Source organism: Gobius niger, assembly GCF_951799975.1.
Source record: "Gobius niger genome assembly, chromosome: 10".
Taxonomy (NCBI): Eukaryota; Metazoa; Chordata; class Actinopteri; order Gobiiformes; family Gobiidae; genus Gobius; species Gobius niger.
Genome location: NC_136861.1, coordinates 33663743 through 33682585, shown reverse-complemented (window position 1 = coordinate 33682585; position 18843 = coordinate 33663743). Strand labels below are relative to the sequence as shown.

Here is an 18843-nt window from a genome sequence, read left to right as displayed (position 1 = left end):
TTGAATTTTTGTCACTTTTTTGTTGAATTTTTGTCACATTTTTGTTGAATTTTTGTCACATTTTTGTTGAGTTTTTGACACATTTTTGTTAAATTTTTGTTATTTTTTTGTTGAGTTTTTGTCACATTTTTGTTGCATTTACATCCTTGTTTTCTTCTAATTTTTTGTGGCTGTTTTGGTGCTTCTTTCCCCAAGAAGCTTTTTGATTAGGGTAAAGCCAAACTGGAGAAAATGGGATCCGTTGAGGTGGGAGTTAAGGGGTTCAGTGGAACTTGGGCTGGTACAGCAACAATACTTGGTTTACGATACCGATACCTGAATGATACTTCATCATACCTCATGCTTCATTTTCTTTACCATACTGGTATAGTTAATATAACAGAACCCAAACCCAAGTGGAGCAGACTTAAACTTTGGGGTACAATATACTTTAAGTGTGTAGTAAATTTCATTGATCTGTCCCTGTGACGCGTCGTTGGCGTAGTTTTCCGTGTCCTCGCTGGGCCGCCGTCCTGTCAATCAGGTCGGCGGCTGGAAACAATGGCGCGGTTGTGAGGGGAGCCCACATCTGCTTCTCATCGCTCTTAAGTCTTCAGAGCCGCTGGTTACATAACGGGCTTTTCAACTTTCACCCCCGCGCGCACTCACCGCTCGGCCTTACGCGCACACAAGTCATTCCACATTCCAACGAACCCGCCCGTCAGTCACTGCGTTAATGTGCACTTCAAACATAAAGTGATGTACCGGGACACAGGGAAGGGGGTCAGCCAGAAGCTAAAGGTCCCATGTTCAGCATAATACAGGCTCATTTTGCTTCTTCTTTGTATGAGTGCACAGTAATGATTGTTATTGTGATTAGGGATGGGACGATAAACAATAATATCGTTAATCGCGGCAATTAATCGATCGCCACATTTTTTGATTATCGTGATTATCGTGCTATAAGATAATCACTAAATCCATCAGACAACCAGTAACTTTACCGGGAGTGGCTACATCTCCATAGAGATGTGACTAAAGTCAACAGTATTTAAGATTTCAATAGGTTAGTTCCTCATCCAAATCCATTCTTTGATTACCCACTGCAGAAATAGCATTTTCTGTGTCGCGCTGCTCATTGTATTGATGACAGTTTAGTCCAAAATGTTACACAGTGTGCCTTTAAATACTTACTTTGTGTCTCACTCAATATGACATTTATAGCAGACAATGAAAAAGAGTATTTAATGATTGCCCAATCCCCATCATTCCTGCAGTTTCAGTGATTTTTTTAAACCATAGGCAAATATCGTGATAATATTGTTAAGATAATCGTGACCCCAAATTTCATTATTGTCGCATACATCCCTAATTGTGATATCAGGTGATGTAACATCCAAATCACACAGTTATCACCACTCCATATCTGCTCATATATTTTTTTTGGTATTATTATTACAAAACTAGACACTCTAATACACCTTATGTGGGATTTTGGTGGCTCTGTGATGAACAGAACTGAAATAGATGACGATCAAAAACTAAAAAAAAGTCACAATCTGGACATTTTATAAATATTTTGGCGTTTCGAGGGGGCGTGGTGTTGCGTAGTGAACAGCTGTAAACCTGACACTTCCAGGGGATGAGAGCAAAGCGGCTTCTCATGGAAAGATCAAAGCAGTTGGGATTTTAACATTTTCTTAAATGGTCAAAATCGGTCCAAGGACGGATGAGAAACATCCGGGTTAAGTCTTCTTCAATAACACACGGTGTTTCAAAACGTGTCAGCAATGTTGTATTAAAACTTGACTTGAAACAGAAATATTTAGGCATTTGCCTCTTCTCATAACGTTAGTGCTTGTCCAGAGAGGAGAGATATAAAACCCCTGTTATCTCCGTTTCTAGACAAAAAAACAGTGATTTTGATCAAGACTAGCCTCTGTTTAACTTAGATTTCTCAGGAACCGAGGCACGTAGAATTAAACTGTTTTCACCTACGGAAAGAGCTTAGAGTCTCACCTTTCAAATGATGATGCTGTGGTGCTACAAAGAGCATGAAAAATGGTCTGGATTGTTATCACAATCCCAAAAATGAGTATAATCTTCAGTGTAAAGGCTCCATAAAACACCAAATATATATCATAAACATGCAGGAGTTAGAGCCACCTGGTTTGGGGAAAATTGCATGGTTGAGTTAAAACAGTTCAACTGGACTGATGTTTTTTGGATCGTTACAAAGCAATCAGTGCAATAAAATAGGATATTTCCAGTTTTTAATTTAATCAATAATTCAGCGCACAGTTGACATTTTGAACATTTCCAGCTGACATTTGAGGATTAAAGTAATAATCTGTAAGATTGCACAATGAGGAGAGAGAGAAATTTCAGAATAAACAATCATGGTCCCTCCCCCTTGGCTCATACTTCTTTCCCTGTGCACGTGATTGGCTGGCTGGTTCACAGGGAAGCTCGTCTCATTGGTCGAAGTGATGGCATCGGGGATTCTGATTAGTTGCCGGGATCCACATACGCCAGATTGCAGGCCCAGGAACAGAATTATACGCTATCTATTATTTTTCAGACTATCACTTTAATGGAGATTAAAAAAAATCAATATAATATATTATATTATAATAGATTTTATTATATTGTTATAAACCCTGCGGCCTGCGTGTCCCTCATTGGTTGGCGTCAACGAGATCCTCTTTTCTAGAGTTTCTCTTTTCACTGTGCAGATTCTGGCCTTGCACTTTTTATTTTTATACCAATCAATCATGACAACTAACCCTGAACCAAGCATCATTTCAGACTGTTAAGCACTTATTGATTTTCCATTCGCTAAACCGCTTGGCTCCAAAAGCACAAACTGTGTCCCAAAGCTGTGTGGAGATGCCGTTACCGCCGAGCTGCCAGGAGACACCGCGTTACTCACAGTGTCAACGCCCGGCCAGGTCCGCGAGTGTGAAACTGAAGAGTCCCACTGACAGACCGATGTATGAAGTGAACAAAACAATAAACTCCAGACTCAGGAGACGTGTTTTTTTGTGTCTAGGTGGACTACAAAGCGGACGAGTGGCTGATGAAGAACATGGACCCGCTGAACGACAACGTGGCCACGCTGCTGCACCAGTCCACAGACAAGTTTGTGGCCGAGCTCTGGAAAGATGGTGGGATGTCGTTAAGAATCTTCCTTTTTTTCCTCCCTAATAGACTCTAAACCCTTCTATACTACGGTGACGTGTTTTTGTTTAACAGCCTTTTGTTTGTTTTTGGGGAATGTTTAACCTCTCAACCGCTTTTAGGTTTGGGTTAAGCCAAACTGGACAAAATGTGCTCGGTTCAGGTGGGGGTTAAGAGGTTAAGACACACATTTCTGGCACACACTTAAACCCAAAAGACAATGCGGCCTATATCAAGTAACTTCACTTTTATTTTTGGATGTGCATGGACCCACGCAATATGCCAGAAATACTTTTTGCTTATGTGAATTTGTAAGAGCGAGTATTTGTGAGTACCTTTTTCTATCCGCCGAGACTTTGACCATTTTTGATCAATAATGATTGTATATTGGGCCTGATATCAGGGCATCCGCGGGGTCTTAAAAAGTCTTAAATGGTCTTAAATCTAGGGTAAACTGGTCTTAAAAATTAACGTTCAACGACCCAATTATTTGCGCACAATTTAGTTTAAAAAGTAGACAAATAAATGTACAGAAGCACCGATGAGGAGCCGCTCATGGTCCGAGAGGGCGAAGCGACGCACTGGCCGCCGCCACAAACAACGTAAACTCAGCGATAGTCGAGCGAGGCAGAAGGACTCCCCTCCGGAGCTTTATCCGCCCAAACAAACCACTGAAGTCAGCAGAGTTTAGGAATCCAAAACATGACCAAGGTGTTGTTGTCGCTGATGGATCCGTAATGCTGCTGTCGGGGGAAAGATACGTCCAATATGAAACAACATGGAGATAATCCTTCACTGTAAATATCCAACTCAAGGTCATGAACGGCATAATTCACAATAAAGTTTGTCCAAATGTTGGGAAACACAAAGCTAACGCTCCTCTGCTCAGGGACAGAAGGAAAGAGAAAGTCCTGTTACTTTAGAAACACGTTTCTCAGTTTGTTCATCAAAACATCTGACAAACAAGTTTAGAAAACACAAAACCTAGACTAGATTCTGGCCTAATAATAATAAAATAATGATGATAATTAATGGGTTGTAAAGTTGACAGTGTTTTGTTCGATGCAAACGAATGGAAAAACATGCTTTTATTTTTAGAAACAGTGAATGTTTACCAGCTCAAGTCAATGGCTGCTGGCTGCCCTGCTTTTTGACCACAAACGTGGGGGCCGCCATTGCTCCGCCGTTGCTGCAGTACCTCCATATCGCCGCTAGGCCCCCATTGAAAAGCGTTGGACTTTAGACACGTTAAAAACTACTTTAAAGCCTGGTTTCAATTGTTTCAACACTAGACTAGGCTAGATATTCCTCCTGAGATAACGCTGGGTTAATAACAATATATGAAACCAGGCTGGTTTTTGTAATATGATTTTTTTAAATCTCGTACTTAATGAGGCTCGGACTGTTAGCATTGGAGCAGCGCGAGCTACACGTCACGCAAGGGCCGAGTCTACGGTGAAAATCCCGCCCGTATGTCCTTTTTAGGAACATGCTTCGTCAGAGCTGGGGAGGGGGAGTCTGTAAATCCGCCATGAATTGCCCCACGGCTGTGGTCATTCTGGTAAACAGGGAGGAGTGAGCAGAAGACGTCCATTTTTTTTACAGTCTATGGCTCAAGTATTACAAAGCATTTTAAATACAAAAACTAAATATCTGTTTTCTTTCATTCAGTCGATAATTGTGAGTAATTATTCAATCTCAATATTCTTATCATGGGATCAGGTTGTTAAAACTTGAATGGTTGTTAAAATGCCTAATGTGAAAAATGAAGTTCTTACATTTGTACATCACACTGTGAAATCAAAAACAACAGTTTGACACTTGGATTTTCTTTACAGTCCATTTTATATATCGCGCGTTCAAAAACAGGTCTTATTTTTGAGATTTTGGGTCTTAAAAAGGTCTTAAAAAGTCTTAAATTTGACTTGTCCAACTCTGCAGATACCCTGGATATGAGAGATGTTTGGTTTTGACAAAAGGGAATAGATTTCCCAGCATGTCTAACAACTATTCCTTAAACCTTTCCTTCTGGAGGCAGAAATGACACCTTTTATGGAGTGTTAATAACCACGATGAGACTGTTTACTAGTTACAGAAGAAGGCTTTACCAAACTCATTTCAACAGCTTCAATCCGAGTTCACACAGTTGCATCATTTCAGTAGATTGTTGTGAGAGTAAGTAAACTATTCAGGGCCGTCAATTGCTGCTTGCGGTTTTAATGACCTATTTCACTGTACTGTTCCTTTAACCCTGTACTAACCCTTGTGTGTGCATGTGTGTGTTCTCTCTCTCTGTCTTCTCTTGTGTCTGTGCCGCTGTAGACATTCAGACGTTTCAGAGAGCCTCTTTCTATGACAATGTCCCTGAGCTGCCCGAAGCTCCAGGTGAACCCTAGGAACCTAAGTCCACTTTTGAACCTTTCGAATGCTTCAACCTGACTTTGCATTGCATGACTTGGCACTGTTGGAAAGGGTTAAAGGTAAAACAGAGATGAGCTTCACAAGAGAAAGGCAAAAATGTGCTGATAATGATTTTATTGATGAATGATTGAAACAGTTTTGATAAAAAAAATAATCAGATCAACACTTTCAACTACAGGGGAAAACATTTTTCTCTCAGTGGTCAACATTACTAGCTCACTAGATGTCTTAGTTTTAATGTCAAAGTGAAAAATAGACTCAGGAAATCACTGCAACATTACAGCGCTCCCTCATCTTTCCCACGTGCATTCATTCACAAATATTGTCATGTTTGGTATCCACGTGTAGTGCGAAACGGGAAAACCAAATATGGTCATTTCTTTTCTGGGAGACAGCCGTGACTAAAGACAGGAGACACACATTGCAAATGTTTAGGGCCCATTTTCTCCAAATGAGGTTTTCATTCCACTCCTGCAACAGCATCTCCACTTCAGCAGCTCCGACAGACTCCAAAATGTCCTGTTTTGTTAGTGTTAAGGTTTTTTTAGAATGATTTCTATTATCTAGAGCAGGGGTGCCCAAACTTTTTGTCTCCGAGGGCCAAAATGAAAAAGTGCCTGTGAGTCGAGGGCCAAACACGGCGATGTCAAGCACGAAAAACACATATAACTGCAAATTATAAAGCTACTTTATTTTATTTACTTTTAATGATTTCGATAGCCTACATTTGCATTTGTTTCTATCTATGCAAAAAAAAAAAGCTATATCAAAACAAATGGTAACTATGGCAAAAGCCTAATTTTAGTAGAACAAAATCAACCATTGTAGCAATTTAGTGCAAAAAAACAAACACCTGCATCTACAGCACCTACAGTAACTTTACCTCATTCGTTCACTCAAAGATAATGCACATTAGATTATTTTGAAAGTGTCCGTTCAGCATCAATTCTTTTATAAGTCACTTTTTAACATATACTGTTGTTGTGGTCAACAACCTTTGCAATAAAAGTTGGAAAACTGCGAAAGTTGATGCTACAACGCTCTGTGATTGAGAAAAACCAAGACACCACAACAGTTTTTCCTTAAAGCAGTACTAAGTAACGTGTTTACCTTAATGAATCCTTCCCGTAGTCCCTGTGGGGATAATACAAGTGTTGGGATGTATGGGATGATTGGAGGGTCTTTCATCTCCCCCTGGTGTCTCTGGCCAGAAAACCATGTTTGCAACTTGACTGCCACCGGACCGGAGCCACCAATACACACTAATGGAATCACGAAGAAGAAGCTAACATGCTAACGGGCAAAGCTAACAGCGGGCTAACGTCACTTTAAACAGTATTTACAGCCAAGTTTGATTGAAAAGAAATATTTCCGTTGTATAATTGGATGCACAGTATCCCTCTCTCCCTTTCCTGTCAGCGTAGTATTTACTCTCCAAGACAATTAATAAGTTAAAGAATCGCAACTTGCTACGACACCTGCAGTTGCACTTATGGCCTCTAGGGGGAAGAGTTACTTAGTACTGCTTTAACTTTGTGAAAAGAGTGAAACAGCGCCCCTAATTTGACGCTGGTGGTCAAAAAGTGTACTGCATCCATATTTACCTTTGAGAGTGAATGGAAGAGAGTTAGTATTAACCACACACAGCGCAAAAGTAGGTCACTCTCTGGCGGGCCCCACTTTGGGCACCCCTGATCTAGAGTAATTCTATTTATTTCACGGTGACGACTGTTTTTGTCCACCAAAAAAATCAATCAGTTAATTAATCAAATTCCTTCCTTATTTATTGAATTTTGAACCACAAACAACAGCGCAAAATCAGAAACAACATATGCAAACATAAATTATTGTATTATTTGTCAACAAAAAGATTTGGCACTTATAGATTATACAGGGTTATTTTCATCTTAGCAAATGTTTTTACAAAGTACTCATTTGGATTCAAGTCGAAGTGAAAAATGCAGGCACAATTTCCACAAGAAGCTTCTCAAGTAAAAGTATTTGAGCAAACTGTTTACCGATGTCATTTTGAAATGTGTTGACCTGTGTCTTCTCCCCCAGTGGACAGGATTGTGGGGCTGGACCAGGTGGCCGGCATGAACGAGACGGCCTTCGGAGCGGCGTACAAGACCAAGAAGGGCATGTTCCGCACGGTGGGTCAGCTGTACAAGGAGCAGCTGTCCAAGCTCATGGCCACGCTGAGGAACACCAACCCCAACTTCGTCCGCTGCATCATCCCCAACCACGAGAAGAGGGTACGCCGCCACCAGGCACACCTCACGTTATCGGTCGTGTTCTAACTCGCGTAGAAACCACAGAAACGCCACCTCAATGGTGAAGCCAGGCCCTATATTAAAGTACGACGAGGTATTACATGTCTGTGGCATTTATATAATGTCTGTGTTTTCTCTATGTCTGGGTTTATGTTCTCACCTGAGCGTAGACGAGTTGATGCGTACCTGTCTGGTTTTTACGCATGCGCTTCCTATAGACCCACACAGGGATGAAGTTAGAAGCGACCAAGCTCTTCTACGTTTTCCCCATTTAAATACGGTTACGTGAGCGTTTACACGATCCAAGTATAGTTACAAAACATTAAAGGGGGGACTATATTGTAAGGCGTAATAACACCTTAGGAGCAGTTTGATGTCTGCGCAGTAAAGCGAAGATATTACTGCGCGGACGTCGAAATGCTCCTTCAAGCTTTAGGATGCATTTTATTTAAGTTTTTTAAGGATTTCAGGGAGGTTTTCGGAATATATGGAAACAATCAGCAGTGAAAACATAAAAGAACAATTGGTCCTCAAGCGTCCTACAGGCCATCGGGATGGTAAGTACAGGCGCTAAGCTAACTACCCAAGCAGCCGCAGTTACGTATTAAAGAGGGAGTAAAATGCTTTTTTCAGTCACATTGCACCAGTCTATATCACAACGATGACCAAACCTTCTGTTAGTCTGTAACTGCAGTAAATTAGAATAACTGCCTTGTATAAAATGTCTCTCTCAAAATGGCTGTAGTGAATGTCTTGAAATAGGCCTCTGTCTCTTTAAGAACCTCTGACCCTTTCCGACACGCCCCCTCCACACGCTGTCTGTGGCATCAGTGGGGAGGGGGTTCTGCTGAGGAGCAGTGGTTGGTTACTCGGCTGGTGACGAAAGCTCAGAGGCGTCTCCAGGAGGTGGGGGCGTTCCTAGGAGGACTCAGGCAAACCTATCCCTAAAATGGCCGCCATCAGAGTTTTTACAGATTACTCAAAAATACGTGAATGTGCCAAGGCAACACTTCAGGCATGTTTTTAATGAGGAAATGACATAATAACATGATGGAAAGCTTGAAAAAGTTGATTTTGCATAATACACTGTATTTTGTATCAAAAGAGAAATCTCAAAAGCTCTGTGTACTCTTTAATGATTTCTAACGAGGCTTTGAGGTCGATGAGTTGACAACAGCTGAAAACATCTGGCTCCCAGGCCATGGGAACCCAGGGTGCTGAGGGTGCTGCAGCAACTCCTGGTGGACAGTTGTGTTTTGCAAGCAATATTATTAAAATAGGAAATAAGCAGAGGCTATTGGACGTATAAGGCTGTGAACTGTAGTCCAGATGTTTTTAGATCAGGGGTAAAGCTGGACAGGAGAAAATGTGTTCAGTTAAGGCGGGGAGTAAGAGTATTTCTTTCCAAAACTGTGCCTCTCCCATAGAGTTGTAAAGCACCCTTGGCATCCATCTGAGATTAAAGCGTCATCAATTCTAGAACATGACCCCTCAGATGCATTTAATTAGCCATAGCATAATTACCATAATTAGTAGTTATTTTATGTGCGAATTTATACTTTTGCCACATTAGCCGTTGCAGGTTCCAATTCACATTATCCAATTTTCTTGTTTAGTTTTTGATGGATAAACAAACCATTTTCTCTCTTTAGGCCGGGAAACTGGACCCCCATCTGGTGCTGGACCAGCTGAGGTGCAACGGCGTGTTGGAGGGCATCCGCATCTGCAGACAGGGCTTCCCCAACCGCATCGTCTTCCAGGAGTTTAGACAGAGGTGACGCTGACGTACCCAGGAAGCACCAGCACAGTCACATGATCACATCTGCTCACACCCCTGTCCTCTTCCAGGTACGAGATCCTCACTCCCAACGCCATTCCCAAGGGCTTCATGGACGGGAAGCAGGCCTGCGAGAGGATGGTAAAAAAAAAATCATATAAATGTTCTCCACTGATCGCCTTACTAACTAAAAAACACACATTTAAAAAGGTTTTGGATGAAGAACACCTCAAATGTTCAGCCCAATTCTTCATATAATAACAGTAAAAGTGTTTCCTGTGCAGATCCGCGCTCTGGAGCTGGACTGTAACCTGTTTCGCATCGGCCAGAGTAAGATCTTCTTCAGAGCTGGAGTCCTGGCTCACCTGGAGGAGGAGAGGGACCTGAAGATCACAGACATCATCATCTACTTCCAGTCCGTGTGCCGAGGCTACCTGGCGCGCAAGTACGGCTCACGCGACCAAGATGTGCGGTGTCTGGTGCTGTGCTGATTCCTGACCGGTGTGTTTCCTCAGGGCGTTCGCCAAGAAGCAGCAGCAGCTCAGCGCACTCAAGGTGCTCCAGAGGAACTGTGCCGCCTACCTCAAACTGCGCCACTGGCAGTGGTGGAGACTCTTCACTAAGGTTCACTCAGAGCTTTATCTTCAAATAAGCCCTGGAGTAAAGTGGGGTTGCATTATCATGATCGTCGTCTCAATATTCCAGTTTTGGGACAGTTGTCTTCTTTAAAGGGGCTAGATCAGGGGTCACCAACGTGGTGCCCGTGGGCACCCAGGGGCCCTTTGGGGCATGTCCAGTAGCCCTTGGGACTTTTTCTAAAGTGTAAAACACTTCATTTTCTTGAATCTAATTCTTAACATTACAGTTATTTCGGTTCTTGTGACTCGGTATGAGTTTAAAATAAAGCTATTTTAATATAATATGGGGTCAATATCCTATAAGTGAACAGTGTACGTTTAAGTCTTTAGGATTTGTTTTTAACTGGTCGCCCTCGAACAACTTAATGCTCTTAAAGTAGCCCTCAGCTGAAATAAGGTTGGTGACCCCTGGGCTAGATGCAAGTTGGCCATTTTATACTCACTGCTGCCACCTCAGGTCATACGTGTAACTGCACCTTCCATATTAGACTTGTGCATGAAGTAACAACTTTTTGAGTGACAGTGCAGGATTTTAGAGGCAGTTGTGATGAACAGGTCTGGGCTCATTCTACACCTTTTAACATTGCTGGAACATGTAGGAGGAGGAAAATGCATAATTTTAATGTTTTTAAACTCCGTATAGTCCCTTTAAAGGTGCACTATGCAACTTTCCATGTAAAATAAGTATTTGACCTGAATGACCCAGCGGATACTTGGGTGGTTAGAATAGTGCCTTTACTTCCCATCCCGATGGCCTGTAAGACGCTCCAGGATCAACTGTGTTTTAGATTTTCACTGCTGATTGAACTGTCTCCATGGTTACATTTACATTCCGTTCCAAAAAAACCTACCAGAAATATAAAAAAAACTGAAATAACATTGATCTTGAACCCTAAGCGCTAAGCTAACCACCCACTGAAAGGTCAAATACGTACAAACATAAACTTTTTTTTTTTTTCAGAAAAAGTAGCATAGTGCACAAAATTGACTTTTTAGAGCTTTTTATCATTTTACAGTGTTGTTCTCTCATCAAAAACAGACCTTGAGTTGTGTTTCAAGCTGCTAGCGCATCTTTGAGTAATCAGTGAATCTTCAAACTTTATTTGTAAAGCGCTATTTACACAAAATGTAGCATAAAGTGCTTTACAGTGCTTTAAAGTAGCTCGTCTTGTGTCAGCAGCTCTCAAAAGGCTCCTCCTGCGGTCCTACGTATCCAGCAAATGCTTTCCTCTCCTCTTTATTTCTTGCTAAGCTTAATCCTTTCATCAGGGGAGCAAGAGGAGGGGCATTGAGGGAGAGTGCTTGAATAAACAGGAAGTGAAACTACTGGATATTTTTGTTTCAGCTCTTTTTGATCAATATGACATTTTCTAACCAACAAAGTGTAGGATATGATGAGTTCAGATCATTATTTTTACAGTGCAGTCTTTCATTATTTCTTTTCTTTTATTTACTTTTTGTTTTTTTTTTAACCCCCAAAACCAAAGCAAATTTTGTTTTTGTTTTTTCCCCCAGATTTGTCTTTCATTAATAACTTGCTTTTCTAAAGATTAAATAAGATATTCAAAATGTCAAACCAATCAAACCCATACATTTAAGCCTGACTGTCCATTATTCAGATTTTGTAGCGTCTCTGTGACACTTGCTCTGGCCTGTCCCTGTGTGCTGCGCAGGTGAAGCCCCTGCTGCAGGTGACCCGGCAGGAGGAGGAGATGCTGGCCAAAGACGAGGAGCTGGTCAAAGTCAAGGAGAAGCAGAGCAAAGTGGAGGGAGAGCTGGTGGAGATGGAGAAGAAGCACCAGCAGGTGGCACCACACGCCGACGGAGACGTGATCTCAACGCGGTGAGAACCCGCACTGACGCCGACTCTGTGGACTCTGTGTGCGCAGCTGATGGAGGAGAAGAACATCCTGGCGGAGCAGCTGCAGGCGGAGACGGAGCTGTTCGCCGAGGCCGAGGAGATGAGGGCGCGGCTGGCCAACAAGAAGCAGGAGCTGGAGGAGATCCTGCACGACCTGGAGTCCAGACTGGAGGAGGAGGAGGAGAGGAACCAGGTCGTACAGAACGACAAGAAGAAGATGCAGTCGCACATCCAGGTCCGTCCCCTTATGGGCTCACAAACTAAGTCGGTTATGAGTGCGCTGGTTCTGTAGAATGTGGTCAATGCTAAGATACTATGTAGCTAGTTTTTCTCTCTTAACATCTTAGTTTACTTTTACGATGCTGTTTTTAATCACGTTTTGTCGATTTTTGTACTTTAAGGCGAGACACGGCAGGTGAAAGTTTTGATTTTTCACGCGGTGGTCGAAGTGGAGATTTTTATCTGTTTTCCTCCCTTTACATCTTAGTTTTCATGTCAGATATGAAAATGACAAAACTCACCTGCATGATGTTTATTTTATGATGTTTTGTCTGCGAGGCGGAGGTAACCCGGAAGTAGCTGCTGCGCTGCGTAGAAAGGCCGTCTTTCCCGCGGGTTTTCATTCATAAATATTGACAGATTTGACATCCACGTGTCCTGCTAAGGGGCCCCGTGATGACGCTTTCACCCAAATATGGTATTTTTCCTCCTACGAGACGCTGGTGCGGAAAAGTCAGAGAACGAGCCGAGCATGCGCACTCGCTACAAAACTTCAGGGCTGGTTTTCTCTGAATGAGAGAAGCCGCACTCGGGCAGAGCCTGAGCCCTTATCGAAGCTCCCACAGACTCCAAACTTTACAGTCTTGGACTGAACAATATTTTGAAGTTTTTTTCAGAGGGATTTTTTAATATCTAGTTCTTAGCCTGATTTATTCAGCTTTGAAACCAAAAAAACAGGCGAAATTTGAGTTTTTACAGATTTTTTCACTGATGAGTTTATTGAAAAACTAAACAAAATATCCAAAATCCCCTCTGAAAAAATCTTAGTTACTAATATGTCAATAAAATAAAACCATTAATTTTAATCTGCCTCAATTCATTATTTTGATTTCGTTGCCCAAAATATAGGCAATTTTGGCCATTTTAATGCTCAAAATGCCTTATTTTTTTGTGAAAACATAAAATGACAAAATGCAATACATTTTTTTCTCATGTTTATATCTGTAATGTTCAGCAAAAGTTTCAAATTGATGTCTCTACATTTTTTTTTCCCCCTATTCACCTGCAGTGTCTCGCCTTAAGCGACCGAAGAGACACTTTAATGTGAAATACAATCATGGAGGATAATTTTTAGTCAAGGGACTTTTCTAATCTGGGGCCCCTGTCTGAGCATGTGCTATTCACCTCCATAAGTAATGTTGTTGTTTGGTGTCACTGTGGACGTGTGCAGGACCTGGAGGAGCAGCTGGATGAGGAGGAGGGCGCGCGGCAGAAGCTGCAGCTGGAGAAAGTGACGGCCGAGGCCAAGCTGAAGAAGTACGAGGAGGACATCCTGCTGCTGGAGGACCAGAACTCCAAATTCATCAAGGTCTCACACGTTCACTTTACTGTGTTCAGCAACAAACAACTCAACTAATGTACTTTTCTAAAAGCTAAACCTCATTCGCTTCTCGTGCTCAGGAGAAGAAGCTCATGGAGGACCGCATCAATGAGGTGACGTCCATGCTGACCGAAGAGGAGGAGAAGGCCAAGAACCTGGGGAAGAGCAGGAACAAGCAGGAGATGATGATCACAGAGCTGGAAGGTAAAGTATACACTAACTTTGATCTGTTTTATCGTCCTTTGAAACTGAATTTTAACAGTCCTTTCACCGGACAAGTAGTTTTCATAAAAGTGGAAGAATCCAGAATACCCCCTTCTTTAATTGTTTGTTTGAACGATCACGCAGATCGGTTGAAGAAGGAGGAGAAGACGCGTCAGGAGCTGGAGAAGGCCAAGAGGAAGCTGGACGGAGAGACGTCAGACTTCCAGGACCAGATCTCGGAGCTCCAGGGGCAGATAGAGGAGCTCAAAGGGCAGCTGGGCAAGAAGGACGAGGAGCAGCAGGTCATACAGGCCAGGTACATGACAACAGGCCACCGTACACATGTTTTAATATTTATATCAGGCAAAACATTAGGAGCAAATTCTTACTTACAATGTTGGCCTGAAAGTGCTCATAAAGCGACAGGAAAGGGGATACAAAACAAACAGTTTTTTACTCTCTACAACTACGGCATTTCAACCTGGATAGACTCAAACAGAGACAAAAGCAGCGATTAGAAAGATTCATTGACATGTTTATTGTCTGGACACTGGTGGTGATATGGACGACTGATGAAGGATGTAGCAGTGTAGGTGGAGATGTGACCCTCACAGACGCGATCATCAGCTGGAGGTCGGTGACGCTGAAATTACACTTCCAGGTTGAATTGACGCCAAGGCTTCATTTGATTGGCGTCAGGAGAGAGGTCCACGGATACTATATAACAGCCATCCCCAAAGTCCGGGACATCACAGCCCCCTTATCAATTTGAACATTTCTCAGGACCACCAAATAATATTAATTTACTCTATTCAATTGAATCAATATTGAGTCAATATTTTACAGTCAGAGGGTCCGTTGGCGCAGACATGTGTAGTCGCGAAAGCGCCTCTGACAGTCTCCCCCAGGGGAAACTGAAGCTACAAACGTAGTTTACACCACCGAGTATGGAGTGAATGTACATTGTCTCATGTATAAGCGCTTTGTGACTATATGTCTGTGAAAGGCGCTATATAAATAAAGATCTTCTTCTTCTTCTACAGCTAAAATTACATGAAAAGCAAAATCTAGCTATGTCAATAGGCTATCCTGGTGTGGTTGTACATTTTTGCAAATAAATGTATTTTTCGTTCAAAATGATTTTTTTGCCCAAGTACTTGTAGACAAGCACCTGTAGTGTCTCTGAGGCCCCGGACCCCACTTTGGGAACCACTGCTATACAAAGTATGAGCTCAAGACAAGATATATGTGGAAAAATGTATTAAGTTTTAATTTTTTCTGTCTATAAAAATACTCTTTCTTACTTTTTTTGCACAAAATATGTACAATAATGGCCTGTGTTTTTGGATAGAGCCTGGAATTAATGTATGGGTTTATTTTGTTCATATATGTGGCACAAAGATTTAGAATTTTGGATATCTTGTCTTGTTGTCTATGGACAAACAAATACAAATGTGTGTATGTTTTTTGGTGTTCTTAAAGCTTAGATTTGGAATTTAATATGGAATAATCCTCCGAAAAACAAAAACAAAACTTCAATACATCAAGCAGAAGACTGTAACATTTGGTGTCAAATGTGCACCTTGAAGTTACAATTTCTCATTTCTAAATCTATCTGCTGTTTGAAAAGTGGAACACTGTAAAACATGTCGTGAGCTCACTGGGCAGCAGAAGAGCATGAGGAACTGAGGAACAGTGCTGCCCTCTTGTGGAAACACGAACCTGTTGCTAATCAAACTGAAAACATCTTCCACATGGCTTTGCTTGTTAAGTTATTACAATACCAGACACTTTATTCTTACTTCAAGCTAAATTATATTCAGTCAGAAAAGTTGCAAAAGATGTAAATAATGTGGGTCGAACATACTGTTATTAAATCAGGATAAACTAGTCTCTCAAAGCAACAAGTTAACATTCATCATAAATCTTCCATCCTCCCGTCTCTGATACTGAGGGCTTCTGTGGTGTTGCAGGGGTGAGGAGGAGGTGAGTCAGAAGAACAACGCCCTGAAGCAGGTGCGGGAGCTTCAGGCCCAGCTGTCGGAGCTCCAGGAGGACATGGACACGGAGAAACAGGCCCGGAACAAGGCGGAGAAACTGAAGAGAGACCTGAGCGAGGAGCTGGAGGCGCTGAAGACGGAGCTGGAGGACACGCTGGACACTACAGCCGCTCAGCAGGAGCTCAGGTACGGATCACACGCACTGGGATACACCTCGGCTCTCATCAGACCTGGATTTATCCTAGTGCGGCCCGCTATGTTTTAGTCTTAGTCTTTTGGAAGATAATGGTATTAGATTTAGTCACACTTTTGCCATTTTTAGTTTAGTCCAGTTTTAGTCAATGTAAACTCAAAAGTAATTCTATGTTAACCTCTTACCACCCGCCTAAACCAAATGCATTCTGTCCTCTTAGGTTATTATATAGGCCTGTGTAGCACCTCATTTGAAAGCTAAGACCCACAAAACTGGTCTTTTTCCTTGCGTTGTGCTGTGTTTTTTTTAATTCTTTTTTGTTTTTGTTTTTTTGTTGTTTTCACATTTTTGTTGAATTTTTGCCACTTTTTGGTTGAGTTTTTTGTCACTTTGTTGAATTTTTGTCCCATTTTTGTTGAATTTTTGCCACTTTTTGGTTGAGTTTTTTGTCACTTTTTGTTTAATTTTTGTTTAATTTTTGTTGATTTTTTGTCACTTTTTGGTTGAGTTTTTTGTCACTTTTTGGTTAATTTTTGTCACTTTTTTGTTGAATTTTTGTCACTTTTTGGCTGAGTTTTTGTCACTTTTGTGTTGCGTTTACATCTCTTTCTTCTCATTTTTTGTGGCTGTTTTGGTGCTTTTTTTCCCAAGAAGCTTTTTGATTAGGGTAAAGCCAAACTGGAGAAAATGGGATCTGTTCAGGTGGGAGTTAAGAGGTTAAGTCAGCAGCGTGAAACGGCCATATGAAGTTAGCAGCTCATTAGGAGATATATGGAAATCTTTAAGCTTACTATGAAGCTGACCTCAAATGAAATATTATATGATATGTCAACAGGACTTTTAGAATCAGCATCGTGGCGTGTAAGATCACATGCACAATTGGCAGAAATATCACACATTTGAACATCTGGCCGACCACTTAAAGTGATAGTCTGTAAGATAGCAAAGTGAGGAGAGAGTGAAACTAGAAAGTGAACAATCAAGTTCCTCCCCTTCCTACTGATTGGACCTGACAGGCCGGTTCACAGGAAAGTCTCGTCTCATGGGTCAAAGTGAACGCCCGGGGATTCTGCTACAAAGGAATGGACTTCAGAACAAAAAGTGTTATTGAATATTACTTACGTTACGTCAAATTAAAGACACTCAGGCGCTTAATTATATGCAATCTATCAAACGTGATTTTATCCTTATTTTCAGGAAAGAAATGTTGAACAAAATATCGGTAAAAAACAGTTGAGAACACCCGACCTAGATACTCATCAGCGCTGCAGTAAATCAGCAGCTTTCATCTTGTTATCTGCCTTGTGTGACTGTTGCAGGACCAAACGTGAGCAGGAGGTGGCTGAGCTGAAGAAGGCCATCGACGAGGAGACCAAAAACCACGAGGCTCAGATCCAGGACATGAGACAGAGACACGGCGCCGCCCTGGAGGAGCTGTCCGAGCAGCTGGAGCAGGCCAAGAGGGTATAAGAATATGCATATAATATACACACATATTCCTATTAATATACATGGTGATATAGATACAGACGGCATCTCTGGAATCGCCCATATATGGTCATGTTTAAAAACAGTTAAGGGGGAAAACAATTTGGAGAAAAATCTAAACTTTCCCAAATTGTTCAAAAACTACTTTAACATCGTTGAATTATGAATATAGTTTTCTAAAGATACAAAGACATGGGGAGGAGCAAAATGGGTCAAAAGCCCATAAATACAGACGGCATCTCGTCATAGAAGAAACACAATTTTTCACTCTTTTTAGCCATTTTCTGGTGAAAAATAAACTTATTTATCACATAATAAAGTCAAGTGTAAATCGGGCCCATATGGATATTTTCCCACAGCAGATTGTTCAGTAGAAGTGAAAAAACGGCAGTTGCAGCTCGCGCTAGGTAACCATTAGCATTAGCCCGATGCTAACATGATGCTAACATCATGTTAGCGTTCATTTTAATGGAGAACGAGGGAAAATATTCTCCGCTCAAATCTGAGGTTTAGTCGATTGATTTGTGTAAAATGTCCAATGTTCATTTGCACCGACAAGTCAACACCGTTTCTCTGCACGGCCTGAAAACAGCTTTGTTTTCGTGTAGTGACTGATTTTATGTGGACTTCTCCAGCCCCATGTTAACACATAGGAGAAAAGGGGCGGGCACAATTCATTGCGTCCGGAATAAGGTCAATAGATACATAAAAAAAACGGAGAATGCTAACATGACGCTACATGTTAGCATTGTGCTCATGCTAACGCTAGCTAACACTTGCTATGACTGCTGTGCTGGGAGAAAATATCTATATGGGCCCGATTTACACTTGACTTTATTTGTATGTGATAAATAAGTTCATATTCACCATAAAATGGCTAAAAAGAGTGAAAAATTTTGTATTCTATTTTCCCCCTCGGCGAGGCCACGCCCCCTTCTATGACGAGTTGCCGTCTGTATCTATAGGACAACCCTGGTAACATCCCACAGCCCCAATCTACAGTTCTACAGTTATGATCTCAAATTGCTCCAATATTTGTTGCATAGAAATATTAAATCTAATCAGTTTTTAGAGTATTTTGTCAAACTTCATGTTTTTTGTCGGGGTTTTAAGGCTGTAACTACTAATGGGACTTGTTTACTCATGACAACTAATTTAACCTGTCTGGTTTGGGCACAGTCTCAAAAAGTGTTCTCTTCTTAGAGCAGGGGTCGGCAACGTCAGGTCTG

General features: G+C 41.6%; 1 protein-coding gene across 4 annotated transcripts in view; it reads left to right on the top strand.

Moving 5' to 3' along the window:
• LOC306969628 (myosin-10) overlaps positions 1–18843 on the top strand; it is a 93865-nt gene that overhangs the window by 61220 nt on the left and 13802 nt on the right. For 2 of the 4 annotated variants that reach the window (XM_079565306.1, XM_079565308.1), the window contains 14 exons: positions 3032–3146; positions 5482–5544; positions 7642–7835; positions 9506–9627; positions 9702–9771; positions 9915–10075; positions 10146–10254; positions 11942–12073; positions 12158–12364; positions 13580–13717; positions 13810–13933; positions 14078–14249; positions 15907–16119; positions 17446–17590. In XM_079565306.1, the coding sequence (XP_079421432.1) occupies positions 3032–3146; positions 5482–5544; positions 7642–7835; positions 9506–9627; positions 9702–9771; positions 9915–10075; positions 10146–10254; positions 11942–12073; positions 12158–12364; positions 13580–13717; positions 13810–13933; positions 14078–14249; positions 15907–16119; positions 17446–17590 (1965 nt within the window). The remainder of the gene's footprint in view (positions 1–3031; positions 3147–5481; positions 5545–7641; positions 7836–9505; positions 9628–9701; positions 9772–9914; positions 10076–10145; positions 10255–11941; positions 12074–12157; positions 12365–13579; positions 13718–13809; positions 13934–14077; positions 14250–15906; positions 16120–17445; positions 17591–18843) is intronic. The other 2 variants (XM_079565307.1, XM_079565309.1) reach the window with 1 other exon arrangement.